Source organism: Mauremys reevesii, linkage group 13 (assembly GCF_016161935.1).
Source record: "Mauremys reevesii isolate NIE-2019 linkage group 13, ASM1616193v1, whole genome shotgun sequence".
Classification (NCBI taxonomy): Eukaryota; Metazoa; Chordata; order Testudines; family Geoemydidae; genus Mauremys; species Mauremys reevesii.
Genome location: NC_052635.1, coordinates 8,209,261 through 8,227,576, shown reverse-complemented (window position 1 = coordinate 8,227,576; position 18,316 = coordinate 8,209,261). Strand labels below are relative to the sequence as shown.

General features: G+C 41.9%; 1 protein-coding gene across 1 annotated transcript; it reads right to left on the bottom strand.

The window, feature by feature from the left end:
• Positions 1-11,088: 11,088 nt before the first annotated feature.
• LOC120379915 (olfactory receptor 8S1-like) lies at positions 11,089-12,027 on the bottom strand. The gene has a single exon (XM_039497432.1). It carries the CDS (start codon positions 12,025-12,027, stop codon positions 11,089-11,091), a length of 939 nt encoding a protein of 312 aa, XP_039353366.1.
• Between the last annotated feature and the right edge of the window lie 6,289 nt (positions 12,028-18,316).

Here is an 18,316-nt window from a genome sequence, read left to right as displayed (position 1 = left end):
ACAGTGATCTGTAAAAAGAGAAAAATAAATGAAATTATCCAATATAATAACAGTATTTGAAAATTCCATGACAGAAAGAGAAAATCCAAGTGAGATTTTCAAAGGCACCAAGTGGATTTAGATGTCCAAATTCTAATTCCATACTCCAAGTGAAATGAAAATAGGGTTTGTCCTATTACATGAGGGTTTTCATTTTCTTTAAATACTTTAAATACAAAGGCAGCAACACCTTCTCCAAGGTATTTCTCATACTGTGACCCATAAAACTGAGATCCTCTTGTGGACACCTTCTGTACAACCCATTTTCTAAACCAGATCTTATATCATCTATTGCATATGTAACTGTGTTGAAGCTGATAAAATTAAGGAAATTTTAAAAGACAAGTTGCAAATAACCTTCTGATCAGTGTGGTTGTATTTGGTCAGATAACTTCATAAGAATAGCATAGCAAATGTCTGCCTGTTGTCTGTCAATGATTTCCATAGATAGGTGAGATTCACCCATGTATTGCTCCATCTTCATGCCAACATAAGTACAATGACTTCAGTAGTATTATCCCAGTAAAAAAATGAATCACATCACTGCTGAATTATGACTCATTTGTGACCGGTTTGTAAATCAAAGATGTTTTTCATTAGTTTCCAGCTCCTATGTTAAATATGGGATGTGGAAATCAGGATGTGTCCTCTCCACCTAGTATAATGTTACAGTCCAAGATTTGCCAAAGTGGGTGGTGCATTTGATTTTTTTCATTTTTGTAAGGTTGACTTGGGAACCCTTAAAGGGGAGTTATTTTCTGAAATTGCTGAGCACTCTCTGTATAAAACCAGACCTCATTAAGGTGTCTTCAACCTGAGGCACCCAAATCTGCCCATCAGCAATACAGGTTCAGCAGGCCAAATTCTGAAACCTATTTGACCCCATTGTTTGCACTCCTGCCCTCAGTCAAATCTCTACAAAACCACTGATTTTATGAAGCTCTTAAAACAATTTACTAGGAAAGTTGATTCATGACGCACAAGAAAGAACAGAATCTGCCTCAAACTTCCCTAGTTTTGTTGGCTTTTGATCCCATTTTTTGGTTGTAAACCTCAACAGATGTTACTCTGTATTCTACTGAAGAAGGGGATTGAAACAATAGTTTCATTCTTAGAACACCTCTCAAAATAGAACAGCACTTCAAAGCCCAGATCATGGAACTGGAGCTGCATGCCTGGACCCCATGCTGAGCCCCAGTGAAGTAAGTGGGATTCCACACAGGTGCTTTTCCCAGACCTGATTCAGGATGTGGGCCAAAATCTTTTCTTCTGTGACCAGTGCCCTCAACACTCTGTTTCTGTTTAACTGATTGCTCACGAAAGCCTCAACACACACACAAACATTATGAACAAAAGCAAAAATGTCTTCTTCCTGTTACAACCATTATCTTCCCCAGGATTCCCAACTGATGATTCCATCTTTCATCTTGAACCAATGGACAGTAAGCTGTTCAGAACAGTGCTATTGCCTTTTGAATAGTCTTTACATCACTACGGATGACACTGCACAAATAGAACATTAATACCTAGTTCTTATAAGAACATAAGAACAGCCATATAGGGTCAGACCAAAGGTCCATCTAGCCCAGTGTCCTGTTTTCCAACAGTGGCTAATGCCTGGTGCCCCAGAGAGAATGAACAGAATTGATAATCATCACGTGATTCATCCCCTGTTGCCCATTCCCAGCTTCTGCCACACAGTCTTTGGACACCATCCCTGCCCATTCTGGCTAATAGTGGATCTACCCTCCATGAATTCTTTTTTTTTTTAACCCTGTTATAGTCTTGGCCTTCACAACATTCTCTGGCAAACTGTTCCACGGGTTGACTTATATAGCATTTGTTATCAATAGATCGCAAAGCACTTTGAAAAGGATGTCAGCATCCTCACCTCCATTTTACAAATTAGGAAGTTAGAACACAGAGAGATGTAGGGCTGGATTTTTGAAGGCATTTAGGCACCTAAATGCTTTTAAAATCTTTCCCAAAGACACCCAGCAGTACTAGGACTAAAACATATGTTTCCTGCAGCCCCATGCAGTTTTCTATCTATTATGCTTCATTGTTAGCAATTTAAAGATGTTGGCTAAAGCATTTCAACTCAGGTGGCTACACTTAGACACTGGAAGCCATAGATAGATATTATAGTAATTGGCCTGAACTTCAGAGATGCTAAACCCTCCCAGATTCAGACAGATGTCAATGGAAGCTCATGACGCTGCTCATCTCTGAGAAGCAGGCTATTCATTAGAGTGACGGTGTATTGATTTCATGGTGGAAATATTTTTTTTTCAAAATTTTCCTTTTGTTCAATAGAAATCCAGCAGTCTTCAAAATAAATAAATAAATAAATACATAAATAAATAGTTTCAAAAACCCTAAAATGATTTTTTTCCAGCTTTTAAAATACAAAATGAAAAAAACCATTGAAATGTTGCTTTTTTTGTTAAACTATTTAGTTTTCAGATTTCTAAAACCAAACATTTTTCAGGGGGTGTTTTTTTTTCATTACAAATAATAAAAATAAATATAACAGAAAACAAAATAAACAAATCTTTAGAAACAATGTTTTGCAAAATTTCCTATGAAAAACAAGTGATGTTTTTTGGCCTGATCTAACTATTATCACTCATGTTGATGGTAGCAATTTGGTAACTCTGCCTTGCTTTTCAGTTGTCCTAGAATACAGATTTTCTAGGTACAAGATCTATATGGTGCTAATGACATCAACAGCAGAACTCCCTTTGTCTGAAATACAACAAGGATCTGCCAGGGTTTGGACAAACCAGCCTCATTCTAGCTTCTTCTCTACAAACAAATGGGCCTGATTCTACACTGCCTTGCATCTTGTGATCCATGCCTATATAAAATGTATATAAGACACAATCACATTGGAATGTTCACATTTTCCACCCACTTTGTACTGAATCATGCCCAAGTATATATTCTGACACATGACATATGATTCAAGACAAGGAAGAACCAATTATTCAGATCCTTGGTTCAAGGGAACAGCACAGATACACACCATCAGAGAAACCCATCCAATTTATTTACCAAATTACTTGGTTCTGAAAATGTCTACTCACCAAAAGAGTCGATCTTATCTTTGTGATTTCTCTTCACTTTTTCTAGACTTGGTAGCACAGTTCCATACTGCAAAACATGGAGGTTAGTCAAAACAAAGGCTAGAGTGTGATAAAATCAACCAGTCTTTTGTGTTTTGATTACCTTGTCTATGCCACGGTGAATCAGATACACATGCAGCCTGGCCACTTAATTTAGGACATGATCAGAAGGTTGATGAAGTAAGTGGAAAGGCACCATAGTTTGTTCTTTCTTGGCTGTGCTACCCATGCGTAATCTTTACATTGCTGTGTGATTGTACAAGACACCTTGTTTATATTTTAGGCTTGCTAGTTTTATGTCTTTAATATTCCAGAAAATTAGGGCTTGTGGTATACAAATTGGATCTATCTATCTATCTATCTATCTATCTATCTATCTATCTATCTATCTATCTATCTATTCTTACACAAATCCATCTCTCTCTCTCTCTCCCTCTCTGTCTGCAATATCTCTCTTTCACTTCCTCCCTCCCTCTCTTTCTCCCTGTCTCACCAATACAGTAAGTAAAAACACCAGGTATTTCTTACCCTGAAAAGTCAGTTACTACATGGGAGTGGATCTCATTTATATATAGTTTACATCACTGCCCCTCCTCTGTTGCAAAGAAATACCTTTTATTCTCTGATGCTAAGACCAAGAGTTAATTATTTCTGAGGAGTCTAAACATGTTCAGGTTACCTCTGGGACATGTATCACCTGTTCAACAGGCTAACAGTGTGCTGGATCAGTAATGAATGAATAATATACAATGCATAATATGGCAGATTTAGAATGATCTATAGGCTTTGACCTGTGTTGTTTATTGATTCATCTATAGATGCTCATGTAATGTAAATCACTGCAGCACCAGTGAAGTCAATGACACCGCACCGGTCACACCAGATGAATAACTGACCTGTTATTTCAATTGAATAGTATATATTATGACAGTAAAGAATCCTGTGGCACCTTATAGACTAACAGACGTTTTGCAGCATGAGCTTTCGTGGGTATTCACCCACGAAAGCTCATGCTGCAAAACGTCTGTTAGTCTATAAGGTGCCACAGGATTTTTTGCTGCTTCTACAGAACCAGACTAACAACGCTACCCCTCTGATTATGACAGTGAATCTGTTCTGGGGAGTGGACACTGAATGTTAGATTTGACTTCTTTCTGTTTCGCATAGACACTATCTGCCCCCCTCCCTTTCAGCATAGAATCAGAGCTCCTCACTCTCATTAATATAGTTATCCTCAGCACACCCCTGAAAGGTAGGGCAGTGCTATCATCCCAATTTACAGATGGAGAACTGAGGAACACAGAGACTAAATGACTTGCTCTAGGTCACATAGGAAGACTGTGGCAGAGCAGGGATTTGAATTCAAGTCTCCTAAGTCATAAACCAGAACCTGAGGATCACCCTTCTGTGGGGTGTTGCCCCAGTACATTCTAGTTGCTAATAATGTGAAAAATGTTCTTGTTACCTTGTAAAGAAAATCATCTAGATCCAGACTGAGATCTTAAAACCACCATGCATCAAGGCTTAAACCAACCCGCAGATGTGGGGGACTGATCATTACATAACGTCCCATTGCAGGTGCTCTTACACCTTCCTCAGCTGCTGGCCACTGCTGGAGACAGGACAGTGAATTGCAGAGTGCACCCAGCATGGCACTAACCTCCTTGCTGTCTGCTGTTTGGGAGCCGGCCTGTGTCACTCACTGAAGTGTGGAGAGAATTTCTTCTCAGATTTGAGTCCAGGCTGCTCCTGGCTGGCCGAGGCCAGAAGGAAAGTGATTGTGTGAAAGTCAGTAGAGTTTGGCTAAGGCTCCATTAAGCAGGGACCTGGTGTGTGCCCAGAATGTCGGCCTTGGCTGTCTAAGAACAACTTGCCCCACAGTAGCAGGACTCTGGGGAAGACTATTTGCACAAACTAAGCTCCAGCTAAGTTCTGTGTTAAGGGCTTAAGAAGGACAGAGGTGGTGTAGGGGGCCATGTATGGGTGAATTACACCTTTTAAGGGCGAGTCAGCTTATGAGACTAAGGCCAGATTCTGCTGGACTAACTCACATAGAGTAACTCCTGAGCCCACATCCACAAAGGGACTTAGGTCTTTAAAGCCCAGATTTAGGTATCGCTGTGATCCAGAAAACCCTGCTAAGCTGCCACATAATCCTGTAGGTGCCTAAACTCACTCAGCACCTAATTGTTTGCTGTTTGGGTTACCAAAGTGCCTGTGTTTTTGCCTCTGGACATGTGCCCTGCTGCCTCAGGCAGGCACCCTGGTGACCTTCTTATACCTAAGCTGCAGGGTGGTCCTCCAGCCAGCTGAAGATAGTGATTCCCCTGCCTGTTTCATCTGTGGGTCCAATGCAGTAGCTGTGCGCAGAGCCTGCCTGACTCCACACAGAATACCCCCTAGGAGAGCAGGCAGACATCTCTCCTCTGACCTTTAGCCCAATAGCTAGCGTACTCACCCAGGATATGGGGGATCCTGGTTCAAGTGCCCCCTTCCTGATGGGAACAGCTCTGCACAGGCGTGTCTCATGGCTCTGGTGAGGGCCCCAGTCACTGCTCTTGGGGATATTCTGTGGTGGGTTCCTTTCATTCTCCTGGTGAAGCTGTATCATTGTTTACAAATGATTAAATTTCCATGGGCCCCAAGAGAGACTGTGAATGACTCTGTAAAGCCCAGAGGATTGGGCATGGAGCTGGGAAACCCCTGTTCAAATACTTTGCCAGGCAAATGGGGAAATGAACTGGGGTCTCCTGCGTCCCCGGTGAGTCCTCTGGGCTAAAGGGTAACATCAGCTCTCCCTCCCAACTATCTTCACCCTGTTTGAGAATCACACTGGGCCTGAGGGGTCCTGAGGCCTAAAACATAGGCCCTGAGGGAGCTCTCACAGTGGAAATGGAGGCACCAAGCAAGTTGAGGCACCTACAGAGTTTGGTTGCAGTAGAGCATGGGGTGTGTGAGTCGCACTAGTGCCAACATCTGGGATTTAAGTGCCAAAGGACCAGATTTGTAAAGGTACTGAGGCACCTAGTGGTGTATCCAAAAGCATCTAGATGATTAGCACCCATTGATTTCACAACAAAGTCTCTAGCATGGGGGTGAGGGATGAATGTGGGGCACACAGCGGCCCCATCATAAGAGTCTGTGACCCCAGAACCCATCATTGCCACCTGGCAAGGGGGTTACAAAAATCTCCTGACTCTGGTATGTATATTCTGGGTAACCAAGGAATGTCAAGTGAGAGATGTGAAGCCAACAGGGAAGAGGCCACAGGGAAAACAAGTAAAGGGGGTGACACAGCCTATGAGTACAAACAATGATCTTTGGGAATATGAGGAGAAGATGGAGGGGAAACCCCCTTTTACTTGCACATAGGAAGCAAGCAGGTAATGCGTTTACTTTCATGAAAATGGGATCACAACCAAGCTTGGCTGAACCACTGCAAAGGGTGTTTTGAGTGGGATAAACTTTTTTAGACACAAGGTTAGCCCATTAAGTTTAGTCCCCAGAATGCATGTTATGATTTTGTTTCATATGTAAGCTTTTTTTTCCCCATTATACTGACCTATTATCTCTTAGATCTTTGGTAATAAAGATATCCTTGTTTTCAATGGAGAAGAATCCCATGCACTGCTACAGGTTGTGGATTGGCTGGGTAAGTGGCAGTTCTGCAGAAACGGGCCTGGAGATTACAGTGGACAAGAAGCTGGATATGAGTCAGCAGTTGCCCTTGTTGCCAAGAAGCCTAATGGCATATTGGGCTGCTTTAGTACAGTAACTCCTTGCTTAACGTTGTAGTTATGTTCCTGAAAAATGTGACTTTAAGCAAAACGATGTTAAGTGAATCCAATTTCCCCATAAGTATTAGTGTTAATGAGGGGATTAGGTTCCAGGGAAATTATTTTCACCAGACAAAATACTATATATTATATTGATATACACACCGTATAAATTTTAAACAAACAATTTAATGCTGTTCACAGCAAGGATGATTGTGAAGCTGGTTGAGGTGGTGAAGTTAGAGGCTGGAAGAGGGAGGGATATTTCCCAGGGAATGCCTTGCTGCCAGATGATGAACTAGCACTCTCTGAGCCCTCAAGGGGTAACACATTGTTGTTAATGTAGCCTCTCATACAAGACAGTACAAACACTAGGGAGGGGAGACAACACAGCAGACAGAGACAGACACACACCTTGTGTGTGGGGGAGAGAGAGAGATGCACACTGCCCCTTTTAGTAAGCTGACCCATTCTAAAGTGCATTGTCTTTTTAAGTGGATCAGGAAATTGAGACAGCAGCTGTTGCCCCAAGCTCTCTCTGTCTCTCTCCATCCACGTCCCCTCCCTGCTCTATATCGACAAGGGGGAAGTGGGGTGCAGGAGCAGGAGAAAGGGGGACACCCTGACATTAGCTCCCCCTTTTCTCCCCCTGCACAGCAAACAGGAGTATCTGGGAGCAGCTCCAAGGCAGAGAGCAGGAGCAGCACATGGCAGTGGGGGAAGGCACAGATGAACTGCCTTCATACCTTGCTGGGTGGCTGCAGCACAGGGAACTTAGGGGAGCAGGGAGCTGATAGGGGGCCTGCTGGTCCACCCTGGTTGCAAACCACCACCAGCTAGCTGCAACGGACTGCTCTTCCTGCAGGCAGTGGACAAAGCAGGTGGCTGTCAAACAACGTTAGAAGGGAGCATTGCACAACTTTAAATGAGCATGTTCCCTAACTGATTAGCAATGTAACAATGAAACAACATTAACCGGGATGACTTTAAATGAGGAGTTAGTGTAGGAACATTGCCAGCAGATCAAGGGAAGTGATTATTCCCCTGTATTCAGCACTGGTGAGGCCATACCCGGAGTATTGTGTCCAGTTTTGGGTGCCCCACTACAGAAAGGATGTGGATAAATTGGAGAGAGTCCAGCAGCGGGCAACAAAAATAATTAGGAGGCTGGGGCACATGACTTATGAGGAGAGGCTGAGGGAACTGGGCTTATTTAACTGCAGAAGAGAAGAGTGAGGGGGGATTTGATAGCAGCCTTCAACTACCTGAAGTGGGGTTTCAAAGAGGATGGAGCTTGGCTGTTCTCAGTGGTGGTAGATTTCAGAAAAAGGAGCAACCATCTCAAGTTGCAGTGTGGGAGGTGTAGGTTGGATATTAGGAAAAAAATATTTCACTAGGAAGGTAGTAGTCCAGAGAAGCTTTTAAGGTCATGCTTGACAAAGCCGTGGCTGGGATGATTTAGGAGGTGTTGGTCCTGCTTTGAGCAGGTGGTTGGACTAGATGACCTCCTGAGGTCTCTTCCAACCCTAATCTTCTATGATTCTATGATTCACTATAAATATGCCTCAGTGCTGTGATATTGAGTTAGGCGCTGATCCTGAGTTGCATCATACAACCTGTTGCCTTGGGGACAGTAGGCCAGGTACTTCTGTGAGTGTTCAGTGGATAAGGCTCTGGACACTACAGGGAAATGCTTCGGAGGGGCTCAGGGGCTAGGTGCACCTATGCTAACTTGTAAAGCAAAGTGAGGCCTAGCATTGCCAAGAAAAGAGAATGTTTGGGTGGATGACTGGTGATGGTGGCAGGGAACTGATACCCAGAGAAGCAGAGACAAGTCTCCCTCTGGCTAGAGGTGTGTGTGTGTGTGTGTGTGTTTGGGGGGCGTAACATAGAGACTCACAGTCCTGTGTATTCCAAGAATCATCACATATGTGTGTGGGGGGGATCAGGCACCTTGGTATGAGGGAAAAAGGAAATGGGGCCATGGAATAAAGGGAAGAATGTGTAACTATGGTATTCGGAGAGAGGGAAGAAAGAGGGAATACAGTTCTCTTAGCATGAGGCATAAGAGGGTAATGGGGATGGACATAGATCCTCTGGCATGGGAAGACAATAAGAGACAATGGTACGTGGACAGAAGAGAATGAGGGGCTCATGGGGAGAAAGAAGGTCACACAGGACCTCTGGCTTGGGGGTAAAAAATGGGGACCCTGGATTGTGGGGAGGAAGAACAAACAGGATTGTTGACAAAAGTCCATGGTTGTTGCAGGCAATCCTTGAAATAGAGGGGGATGGGAGGGTGACACACAGGGAGCTCGTGAGAGTGCAGGTAAGTTGCAGAGGAGGGCTACTAAGGTGATCAAAGGAATGGAAAACCTACTTTATGAGAGAACACTCAAAGGGTTTGGTTTGTTTAGCCGAACCAAATGAAGGCTGAGGGGAGATATGATTGTTCTGTATAAATACATCACAGGAATAAATATCAGAGAGGGAGAGGAATTATTTAAATTAAGCACCAATGTGGACACAAGAACAAATGGATATAAACAAGCCATCAACAAGCCTAGGCTTGAAATTAGACAAAGGTTTCTAACCATCAGAGGAGTGAAGTTCTGGGAGAGCCTTCCACAGGGAGTAGTGGGGGCAAAAAACCAACTTGTTTCAGAAAGGAGCTTGATAAGTTTATGCAGGGAATGGTAAGATAAGACTGTCTTTAATCATTCTTGTGGCTCTTCTCTGTAACTTCTTGAGTTTATCAAACATCCTTCTTGAATTGTAGACAGCAGAACTGATTGGACATAAGAACATAAAAACTGCCATGAGAATCAGGCCAATGATCCATGTAACCTAGGATTCTGTCTCCAACAGTGGCCAGTTCCAGAGCTTCAGGAAAAGTGTACAGAACAGGACTACTGTTGAGAGATTCACCCCTGTCTTTCCTTTCTGGCTTCTGGCAGTGAGAGGTTAAGGTTGTCACAAGCATGAGTTTACATCCCTTGACCATCTTGGCTAATAACCATTGATGGACCCACAGTAGAACTCCATTTTTCCAACCCTCCATCATCCAGCTCTCCATATTAACTGAACAACCAGTGCACACAGGTCCAGAAGTGGGCAATATCTCCTGTGTCCACTGGATGCCGCTGCAGCCCAGGGGTGCTGGAACAATTTTTATAGTGAGGGTGCTGAGAGCCATTGAACCAAACTGTAAACCCTCTATAGGATGGAAACTACTTCAAGCCAGGAGGTGCAGCATCACCCCCATCACCCCTAGTTCCAGCACCTATGCTGCAGACTCATACTTTCCCATTCTCAGTATTATCCACTTTTCTTATTATCCAATCTGGCCTGGTCCCAATTAGATCAGAAAAACAGGGTGATATTATATGTTCTATAAACTTATCTTGTTCTTTTTTGTCCACGGTTACACTTTTGGCCATCACAAAATCCCCTGGCAATGAATTCCATGGGTTGATTATATGCTGTATCAAAAATATTTTCTCTTGTTTGTATTAAATGTGCTGCATATCAATTTCATTGGGTGACCTGTGCTTTTTGTATTGTGGGAAATGGTAAACAACACTTCACTATCCACTTTTTCCACACCATTCATAACTTTATAGATCTCTATCATCTCCCATTTAATTGTCTTTTCCTAAAATAAGCTGCCCTAATCTTTTCAGTTTCTCTTCATATGGAAGCCATTCCATACCATTGATTATCTTTATTTCCCTTTTCCAAACCTTCTCCAGTTTCACTATGTCTTTTCTGACATGGGGTGACCAGAACTGGACAAAATATTCTGGCAGCAGTTGCACCAATGCCAAATACAGAAGTAAAATAATCTTTATACTCCTACTCAAAATTCCCCTGATTATGCTACCCACAAACAAATTAGATATTTGGTCAGTGTCACACTCGGACTTCATGTTCAGCTGATTATCCACCATGATCCCCAAATCTTTTGGGGAGTCTAATAGAATAGATTTAGAATCTGGTCCACAATTTTATATATAATACAGATAAGATTTTCACGACCACCTACAAAATGAAGACGTCTGTTCCTCGTTAATTATCCCACCTTTCCTGAATGTGAACACTGAAGACTCAGTTATCAACATTTCACTGCTCCTTCAATAAACATTTTATGTTACATGAGAAACATATGCTTTTTTCAACATATTCACCATGGCTCTTTTCACCTCCTTGTTTTTCAGGCTGTAGATGATGGGGTTTAACATGGGGGTCAAGATGCTGTACTGGATGGACACCAGCATATCCAGACCCTCGGAGGACACTGAGCTGGGTCTCACATATCGAAAGGAACCTGTCCCAAAGTATAAAATGACGATGAGAAGGTGGGAGCTGCAGGTGGAGAAGGCTTTGCGCCTGCCCTCCGTGGAGTGTATTCTCAAGATGGTGGCAATTATGTGAATGTAGGAGACCAATGTGAGCAGGAAGGAGCTGGATCCAAATATTGCAATGGAGGAAAGGAGCACCACTTCATTGCTGAAGGTCTCAGTGCAAGACAAGACCAAGAGTGAAGGGAGCTCACAGGTGAAATGGTTGATTTTGCTGGGACCACAGAAGTGTAATTTTAGCAGAGGAATAGTATTTACCAGAGCATCTATAAAGCCAATGGTCCATGCACCCCACACTAGCTGTCGGCAGAGTCGTTTCTTCATTGTTTCCATATAATGCAGTGGGTCACATATGGCAGCATATCGGTCATAAGCCATAGCTGCAAGAGTGAAAATTTCAGCACCAGATGACAAAATAATAAAGAACATTTGGGTAATGCAGCCATAGGCAGAAATGGTTTTCTCCTCTGCTAGGAAGTTCTCCAGCATCTTGGGGACAATGGTGGAGGAATAGCAGATGTCAACAAAGGATAAATGGGAGAGAAAGAAGTGCATGGGTGATTGAAGATGAGGATCGACCTTTATCACCAACATGATAAGCATGTTCCCCAGTAAGGTTATTACATAAATAACTAAAAATACCAAGAACAGGAAAACCTGGAGCTGTGGGTCACTGGAAATTCCTAAAATTATAAATTTGGCCACAGTCGTTTGATTCTCCATTATTCTTCAGGAAAACAGTGTCCTGTGAGAACAGAAAAAAAATGCAACAGTAATACAAACCTAATTTATATACACAGAAATACAGTGAATAGATAAACTCTAATAAATAGATAATCTAGACACACAGATAGATGGATCCAAGAAAGGCAGAATGTATTTTTGACTGTTTTATTTTTCTGACATTTGTCCAGTTTCCAAAGTAAAATTCTCAACATATCTATAGGGGGAAAATAGGGGAATAATGAACTTCTTAAGGAGAAAGTTGAAAGTTGATAGATTGAGCTTTTCATTTGCCATGTAGTGTAAGGTAGATAGATACATACATACATACATAGATAGATGTATATGAACAGAGAGATAAATCTTTATTAGAGCTGTTTAATTAACTGGGAAGAGATCACAAAATTGTGAACATTTTCAAATGATTTTCATTACACATTAATTTTCAAAAGTCTGGGAGTGTGAGTCTATAAGAATATATTTAAAAGTTTTTTCATTTGTCATTTTCCCTTTGAAACAAAAAAGTCTTTTTTTTAAAATTTCAACAGACCCCCTATATCTAGGATGATCAATGAAAATTGACACTGCAAAAGAAAGCATAAACTAACAAAACTACCAAACAAAGAGAATTGCAAAATCCTAAAGAGAGAAGAAGAAGAAGAAGAAGAAGAAGAAGAAGAAGAAGAAATGTAAAAGAAAAATTCAAAAAATAATCACAAAATCAAGAAATGTAAAAATGGAATTTTTTGAAAAAACAAAACAAAACAAAAACCCCCCAAACTTCTCAATTTTGTGGAAGCTTACATTTTCAAATTAAAGAATATTTTCAATGGAAGTTTGTGCAGATGAATTTGGCTTTCAAAAATGTAAAGAATATATAGGCTAACAGAAATAAAATGAAAGAAACATGAACAAACAAACAAACAAACAAACAAAAACTCACCCAATTTCTATACAGATCCAAGGTTATGTGAAATTTTAACTCTTCTCCTCCAGCATATCTATCTATGTGGCTGTAGGTAATACAAATAATTTGTTTACGACTTGAAACTGTTTAAATATGTTCTTGTTGCCTCTGGGACAAGGTCCCTGGCGTTTCTCATGCTGGCATTTTTCTCATTCAGTAATCAATCAAAGCTTTATGGCCCATAAGTTATGAAGCATTAAATGAAGTTATATGACTTGCCTTATATTTGATATATTTGTTTAGAAAATGGTTCCTATTCCCAGTGTAGCTCCACTGAAGGGAATAGACGAGAATACCAGTAGTTTAAACAGATGCAACTCTACTGAAATCAACTGAGGCCAAATCCTCAGTTGGTGTAAATCACTGTAGCTCCATTGAAGTCAGTGCTTATCATGGCTCTAATGAATTCAACAGACCATCCTAACACCAGCTGAAGACCTTACCCTATAGTTGCAATGTTTATTAAATATGGAGGTTGTGATTTTTAAAGTGACCAAAGGGATTTAGACACGCAACTCTCATTAAAAGTCATTGGAATTTTAGTCTCTAACTCCTATAGGGTTCCTATAAAAACTCCTAGCCGAAGTATCAGATTTTTAAAGGTATTCAGGCCCCTACTGAATTGTCAGAAGCATGTACGTCCTTAACTCCTATTGCAATCAATGCATTTTAGATACTTAGGTGCTTTTGTACTTCTCTCTAGGTGCCTAAATATCTCTGAAAATCTGGCCTCAAGCATCCAATGAAAATGAAATCTCTCTTGAATGTTGAAATTTGAACATCACAATGGGCTACAGACCAAGTATTAGTCACTAAAATTATTCATGTGTCTTTAGCACTTACTTGTTTGTTTGTGTGTTGGAAACTGCAAGATGCCCATGTCTAATGATCAAATACAGGTCACAGGACCCAATTTGGTTCTAATATTTGTGACTTCATTTATCTAGAACCCACATTCCCAAGGATAAAAGTTAGACACAGCTTTATATTTTGTTGTACAGTTCTGCACTGATCCAAATTATGGGCCCCTTAATCCTGCTCTTTAGTAGTTAGTCACCACCCTGAAGTTACGAAGGCTCATCAATGTGAGTAAGGGTTTTTCAACCATCATTAAGAAAATACATGCACATAAGGGGGGAGGGGAATTAAAGTGTGCAAGTCAATTCATGGTATTTGAGTGCTCTCCAATACTCTAACATTTTTCCCGACGGAATTTCCAAAGAGAGAGTGTGGGTATAGACAGATAGATGGACAGACAGACACACACACACACATACACACAGACATGAGAAAAGTACATGTTTTCAATATTGGTACAGAAGGGTACAACTTGCTGAGGAAGGACAGGAAGGGAAAAAAGTGAGGAGGTGTTGCATTGTATATCAAAGATGTATACACTTGCATGGAAGTTGAGATGGAAATAGGACACAAACTTGTTGAAAGTCTTTGGGTAAAGATAAAAGCACTAAAAACAAAAGTGATGTCATGGTAAGTGCTTATTTTAGATCACCTAAAGAGGAAGAAGAAGTGGATGAGGCCTTTTCTAAACAACTAACAAAATTATCCAAAGCACTGGACTTGGTGGTGATGGGGATTTCAACTACCCAGATATCTGCTGGGAAAATAATACAGCAGGACACAGATTGGAGGCAATTTTCTTTATTTCAGAAGATGGAAAAAGCCACAAGGGGAGAAGCTGTTCTAGATTTGATGTTGACAATTATGGAGGAACTAGTTGAGAATTTGGAAGTGAAAGGCAGCTTGGGTGAAAGTGGTAATGAAATGATAGAGTTCATGATTCCAAGAAATGTAGACGGAAAAACAGCAGAATACAGTTAATGGATTTCAAGAAGGTAGACTTTAGCAAACTCAGGGAGTTGGTAGGTAACATCCTATGGGAAGCAAGTCTAAAGGGGAAACAGTTCAAGAGAATTGGTAGTTTTTTTAAAAGAGTCATTATTAAGGACACACGAGCAAACTATCCCACTGCATACGAAATATAGGAAGTATGGCAAGAGACCACTCTGGCTTAACCAGGAGATGTTCAGTGATCTGAAACTCAGAAAAGAGTCCTACAAAAAGTGGAAACTAGGTCAAATTACAAAAGATTAATAGAAAAAACAACACAGGCATGTAAGGACAACATTAGAATGGCCAAGGGACAAACCTCGCCACCTTCCACTCAGAGGGCAAGTCATATTTCTTTTTTTTTTCACTTTGGTAATATAAACATATGACATAGAATGTGTATGTGTGTATATACATCGCCACACAATTTCTTCCTGGAGAGTGGAAAGAAGAAACATATGACATATGCCAGGCATGTCACTTAGTATCTTTCTACATGCTAGTGTGATGAGGGCTGCATGAGAACTTGAATAGAGAAGAATAGAATAGAAAAGAATTCAGGTGTATATGATCACAAATCACAAGGCTGTGGAGAATCAGATTCTCTGTGTCCAAGTGATTCAGTTTGGGTCATATCACAAGAACTTTTTGGGTTGGAAGGGTCATTAAAATGGGATATTCAAAGAAAACTAATGTAGGTAGTAGCTCAAATCCCATTGATTGGAAAATTCCAGTCTCATCAATCTTTTGTCAAAAGGAATGTACAATAGTTGATAAAGGCTTTATCTAAAGCCCAATGAAGTCTTTACATTGTCTTTTAGGGATTCAGGATCAGGTCATAAACAAAGGGGACAGAAATACTTGCTGAATTAGTAATTTGGAACTAGTGGCTGATGTGAAAAATTTCATCTGCTTGCCATAATTCTCAATTAAAAATGTTTATTGTGACAGGGTTAGGCCAGATGGCTACAAGAGAGTGGTTGAAGGTAGATACTTTAGCCCCAGGTTAAGCAGGTCCCTTTTCCCTGGGTAAGATAACAGTGACTATTCCAGAACACTTTGGAACTTTCTAAAGCTAATTAAGGTAGGCAGGCTAATTAGGACACCTGTAGCCAATTGGGAAGTTACTAGAATTAATTAAGGCTAATCAGGACACCGAGGAAGTGGGTATTCAACCATGAAAGCTCATGCTCCAAAACATCTGTTAGGTGCCACAGGACGCTTTGCTGCTTTTACTGGTATAAAAAGGCTCTCACTCCAGTTAGTGAATTGTGTGTAAGGAGCTGGGAGAGAGAAGATGTGCTGCTGGAGGACTGAGGAGTACAAGCATTAACAGACATCAGGAGGAAGGTTCTGTGGTGAGGACAAAGAAGGTGTTGGGAGGAGGCCATGGGGAAGTAGCCCAGGGAGTTGTAGCTGTCGCGCAGCTGTACCAGGAGGCACTCTAGACAGTTGCAGTCCACAGGGCCCTGGGCTGGAACCCAGGGTAGAGGGGGGGCCCGGGTTCCCCCCAAACCTCCCAACTCCTGATCCAACACAGGAAGGTCTCTGAGGCTAGCAAAATCCACCAATAAGCGCAGGACCCAACAAGATAGAGGAGGAACTTTATCACAGTATTCATTGTTCAAAGACAATTCATGAGAAATTTTATTGGACGGTACACTGTACATTTGGTTGCGCATGTCTGCTGAGCTGTACACACAGTGAGAGAATAGAAGAATAAGCTTCTGCCTATGTTATGTGTAGGCCACAGGAGGGGGCGCCAGAAAGCTACTGCTGCTGGCAGCACCAAATGTGGGCCTGATTTTCCTTCTGCTTACACCAGTGGAAATCAGGCTTTGACAGTTTTCAGTTTTCAACAAAGTCCATAGGCTTCTGCCCACTGATGCTGAGAACATGCCTGGAAATCTTGGAATTGATCATATGTGATTTTCAAAAGTTATCACATTACAGACAGATTGACAGATGAGAAATGCCATGGAGTTAACTGTAAGGCCTTGCTTCAATCATTCTGTAAGATGCAGGTTACCTAACACTTAGGATGAGTTTTTTTCCCGGTATAAATACTCTAAATTTCATGTTCAAAATTCCTCTGCCATGAACATTCTCCAAGACTTGCTTCAAATTTACTTTTTGGTAGAAAATATCTGCTAGTGAGATATCTAGTTCAGTTATTTCTCTTGTTCTTATTGGCTAGCATTTTTCAAAAAAATCTAAGGGTGTGTCTACACTACAAAATTAGGTCAAATTTATAGGTCTTTTTTTAGAAATCATTTTCTAAGTTCATTAAGTCGGCGGACTGCGTCCCCAGTACCGAAGCTAACGTCAACTTCCGGAGTGTTGCACTGTGGGTAGCTTTAGGTAGCTTTCCCACAGTTCCTGCAGTCTCTGCTGCCCATTGGAATTCTGGGTTGAGATCCCAATACCTGATGGGGCAAAAATAGTGTCACGGGTGGTTCTGAGTACATGTCGTCAGGCCCCCCTCTCCCTCCGTGAAAGCAATGGCAGACAATTGTTTCATGCCTTTTTTCATGGGTTACCTGAGCAGACGCCATACCACGTAAAGCATGGAGCCTGCTCAGCTCACCGTCACCGTACATCTCCTGGGTGCTGGCAGGCGTGGGACTGCATTGCTACACAGCAGCAGCTCATTGACTTTTGGCAGCAGATGGTGCATTATGATTGGTAGCAATCGTCGTCATATTCCTGGGTGCTCTTTTAGCCGACCTAGGTGAGGTCGGTCAGGGGTGCCTGGGCAGACATGGGAGTGACTCAGCCAGGCCATTCCCATCTTCTGCCGAGCAGCCAGGAGATGACGATGGCTAGCAATTGTAATGCAGCATCTTCTGCCGAGTACCCAGGAGATGACGATGGCTAGCAGTTGTACTGCACTCTCTGCTGCCAGCCTAAGATGTAAAAGATAGATGGATCAAAACAAGAAACTGACCTGATTTGTTTTGTGAAATTAATGGCCTGCTAAACCCAGGGCTTTGAGTTCAATCATTGAGGGGGCCATTCTGTGTGTGACAGTTGTTTGTGTTTCTCCTTGATGCAAAGCCACCCCTTTTGTTGATTTTAATTCCCTGTGAGCCATGTTGTCAGTTGCCCCTCCCTCTGTCAGAGCAACGGCAGACAACTGTTTTGCGGAAAACCAAGCAGGGAGGTGACAGCAGTGTGGTGACAAGAGGGACATGGTCATAGACATCTCACAAAGTACGGGCCAGGCAATGTGCCCCGGCAATGTGCACATTATGCTGATGAACTCTGCATGAGCTCTGCAAACACACCGGCAAACAGGAAATTAAATTCAAATGTTTGCGGGCCTTTTCCTGTCTACCTGGCCAGTGCATCTGAGTTGAGAGCGCTGTCCAGAGAGGTCACCATGGAGCACTCTGGAATAGTTCCCAGAGGCCAATACCATTGAATTGCATCCACACTATCCCAAATTTGACCCGGCAAGGCCGATTTCAGTGC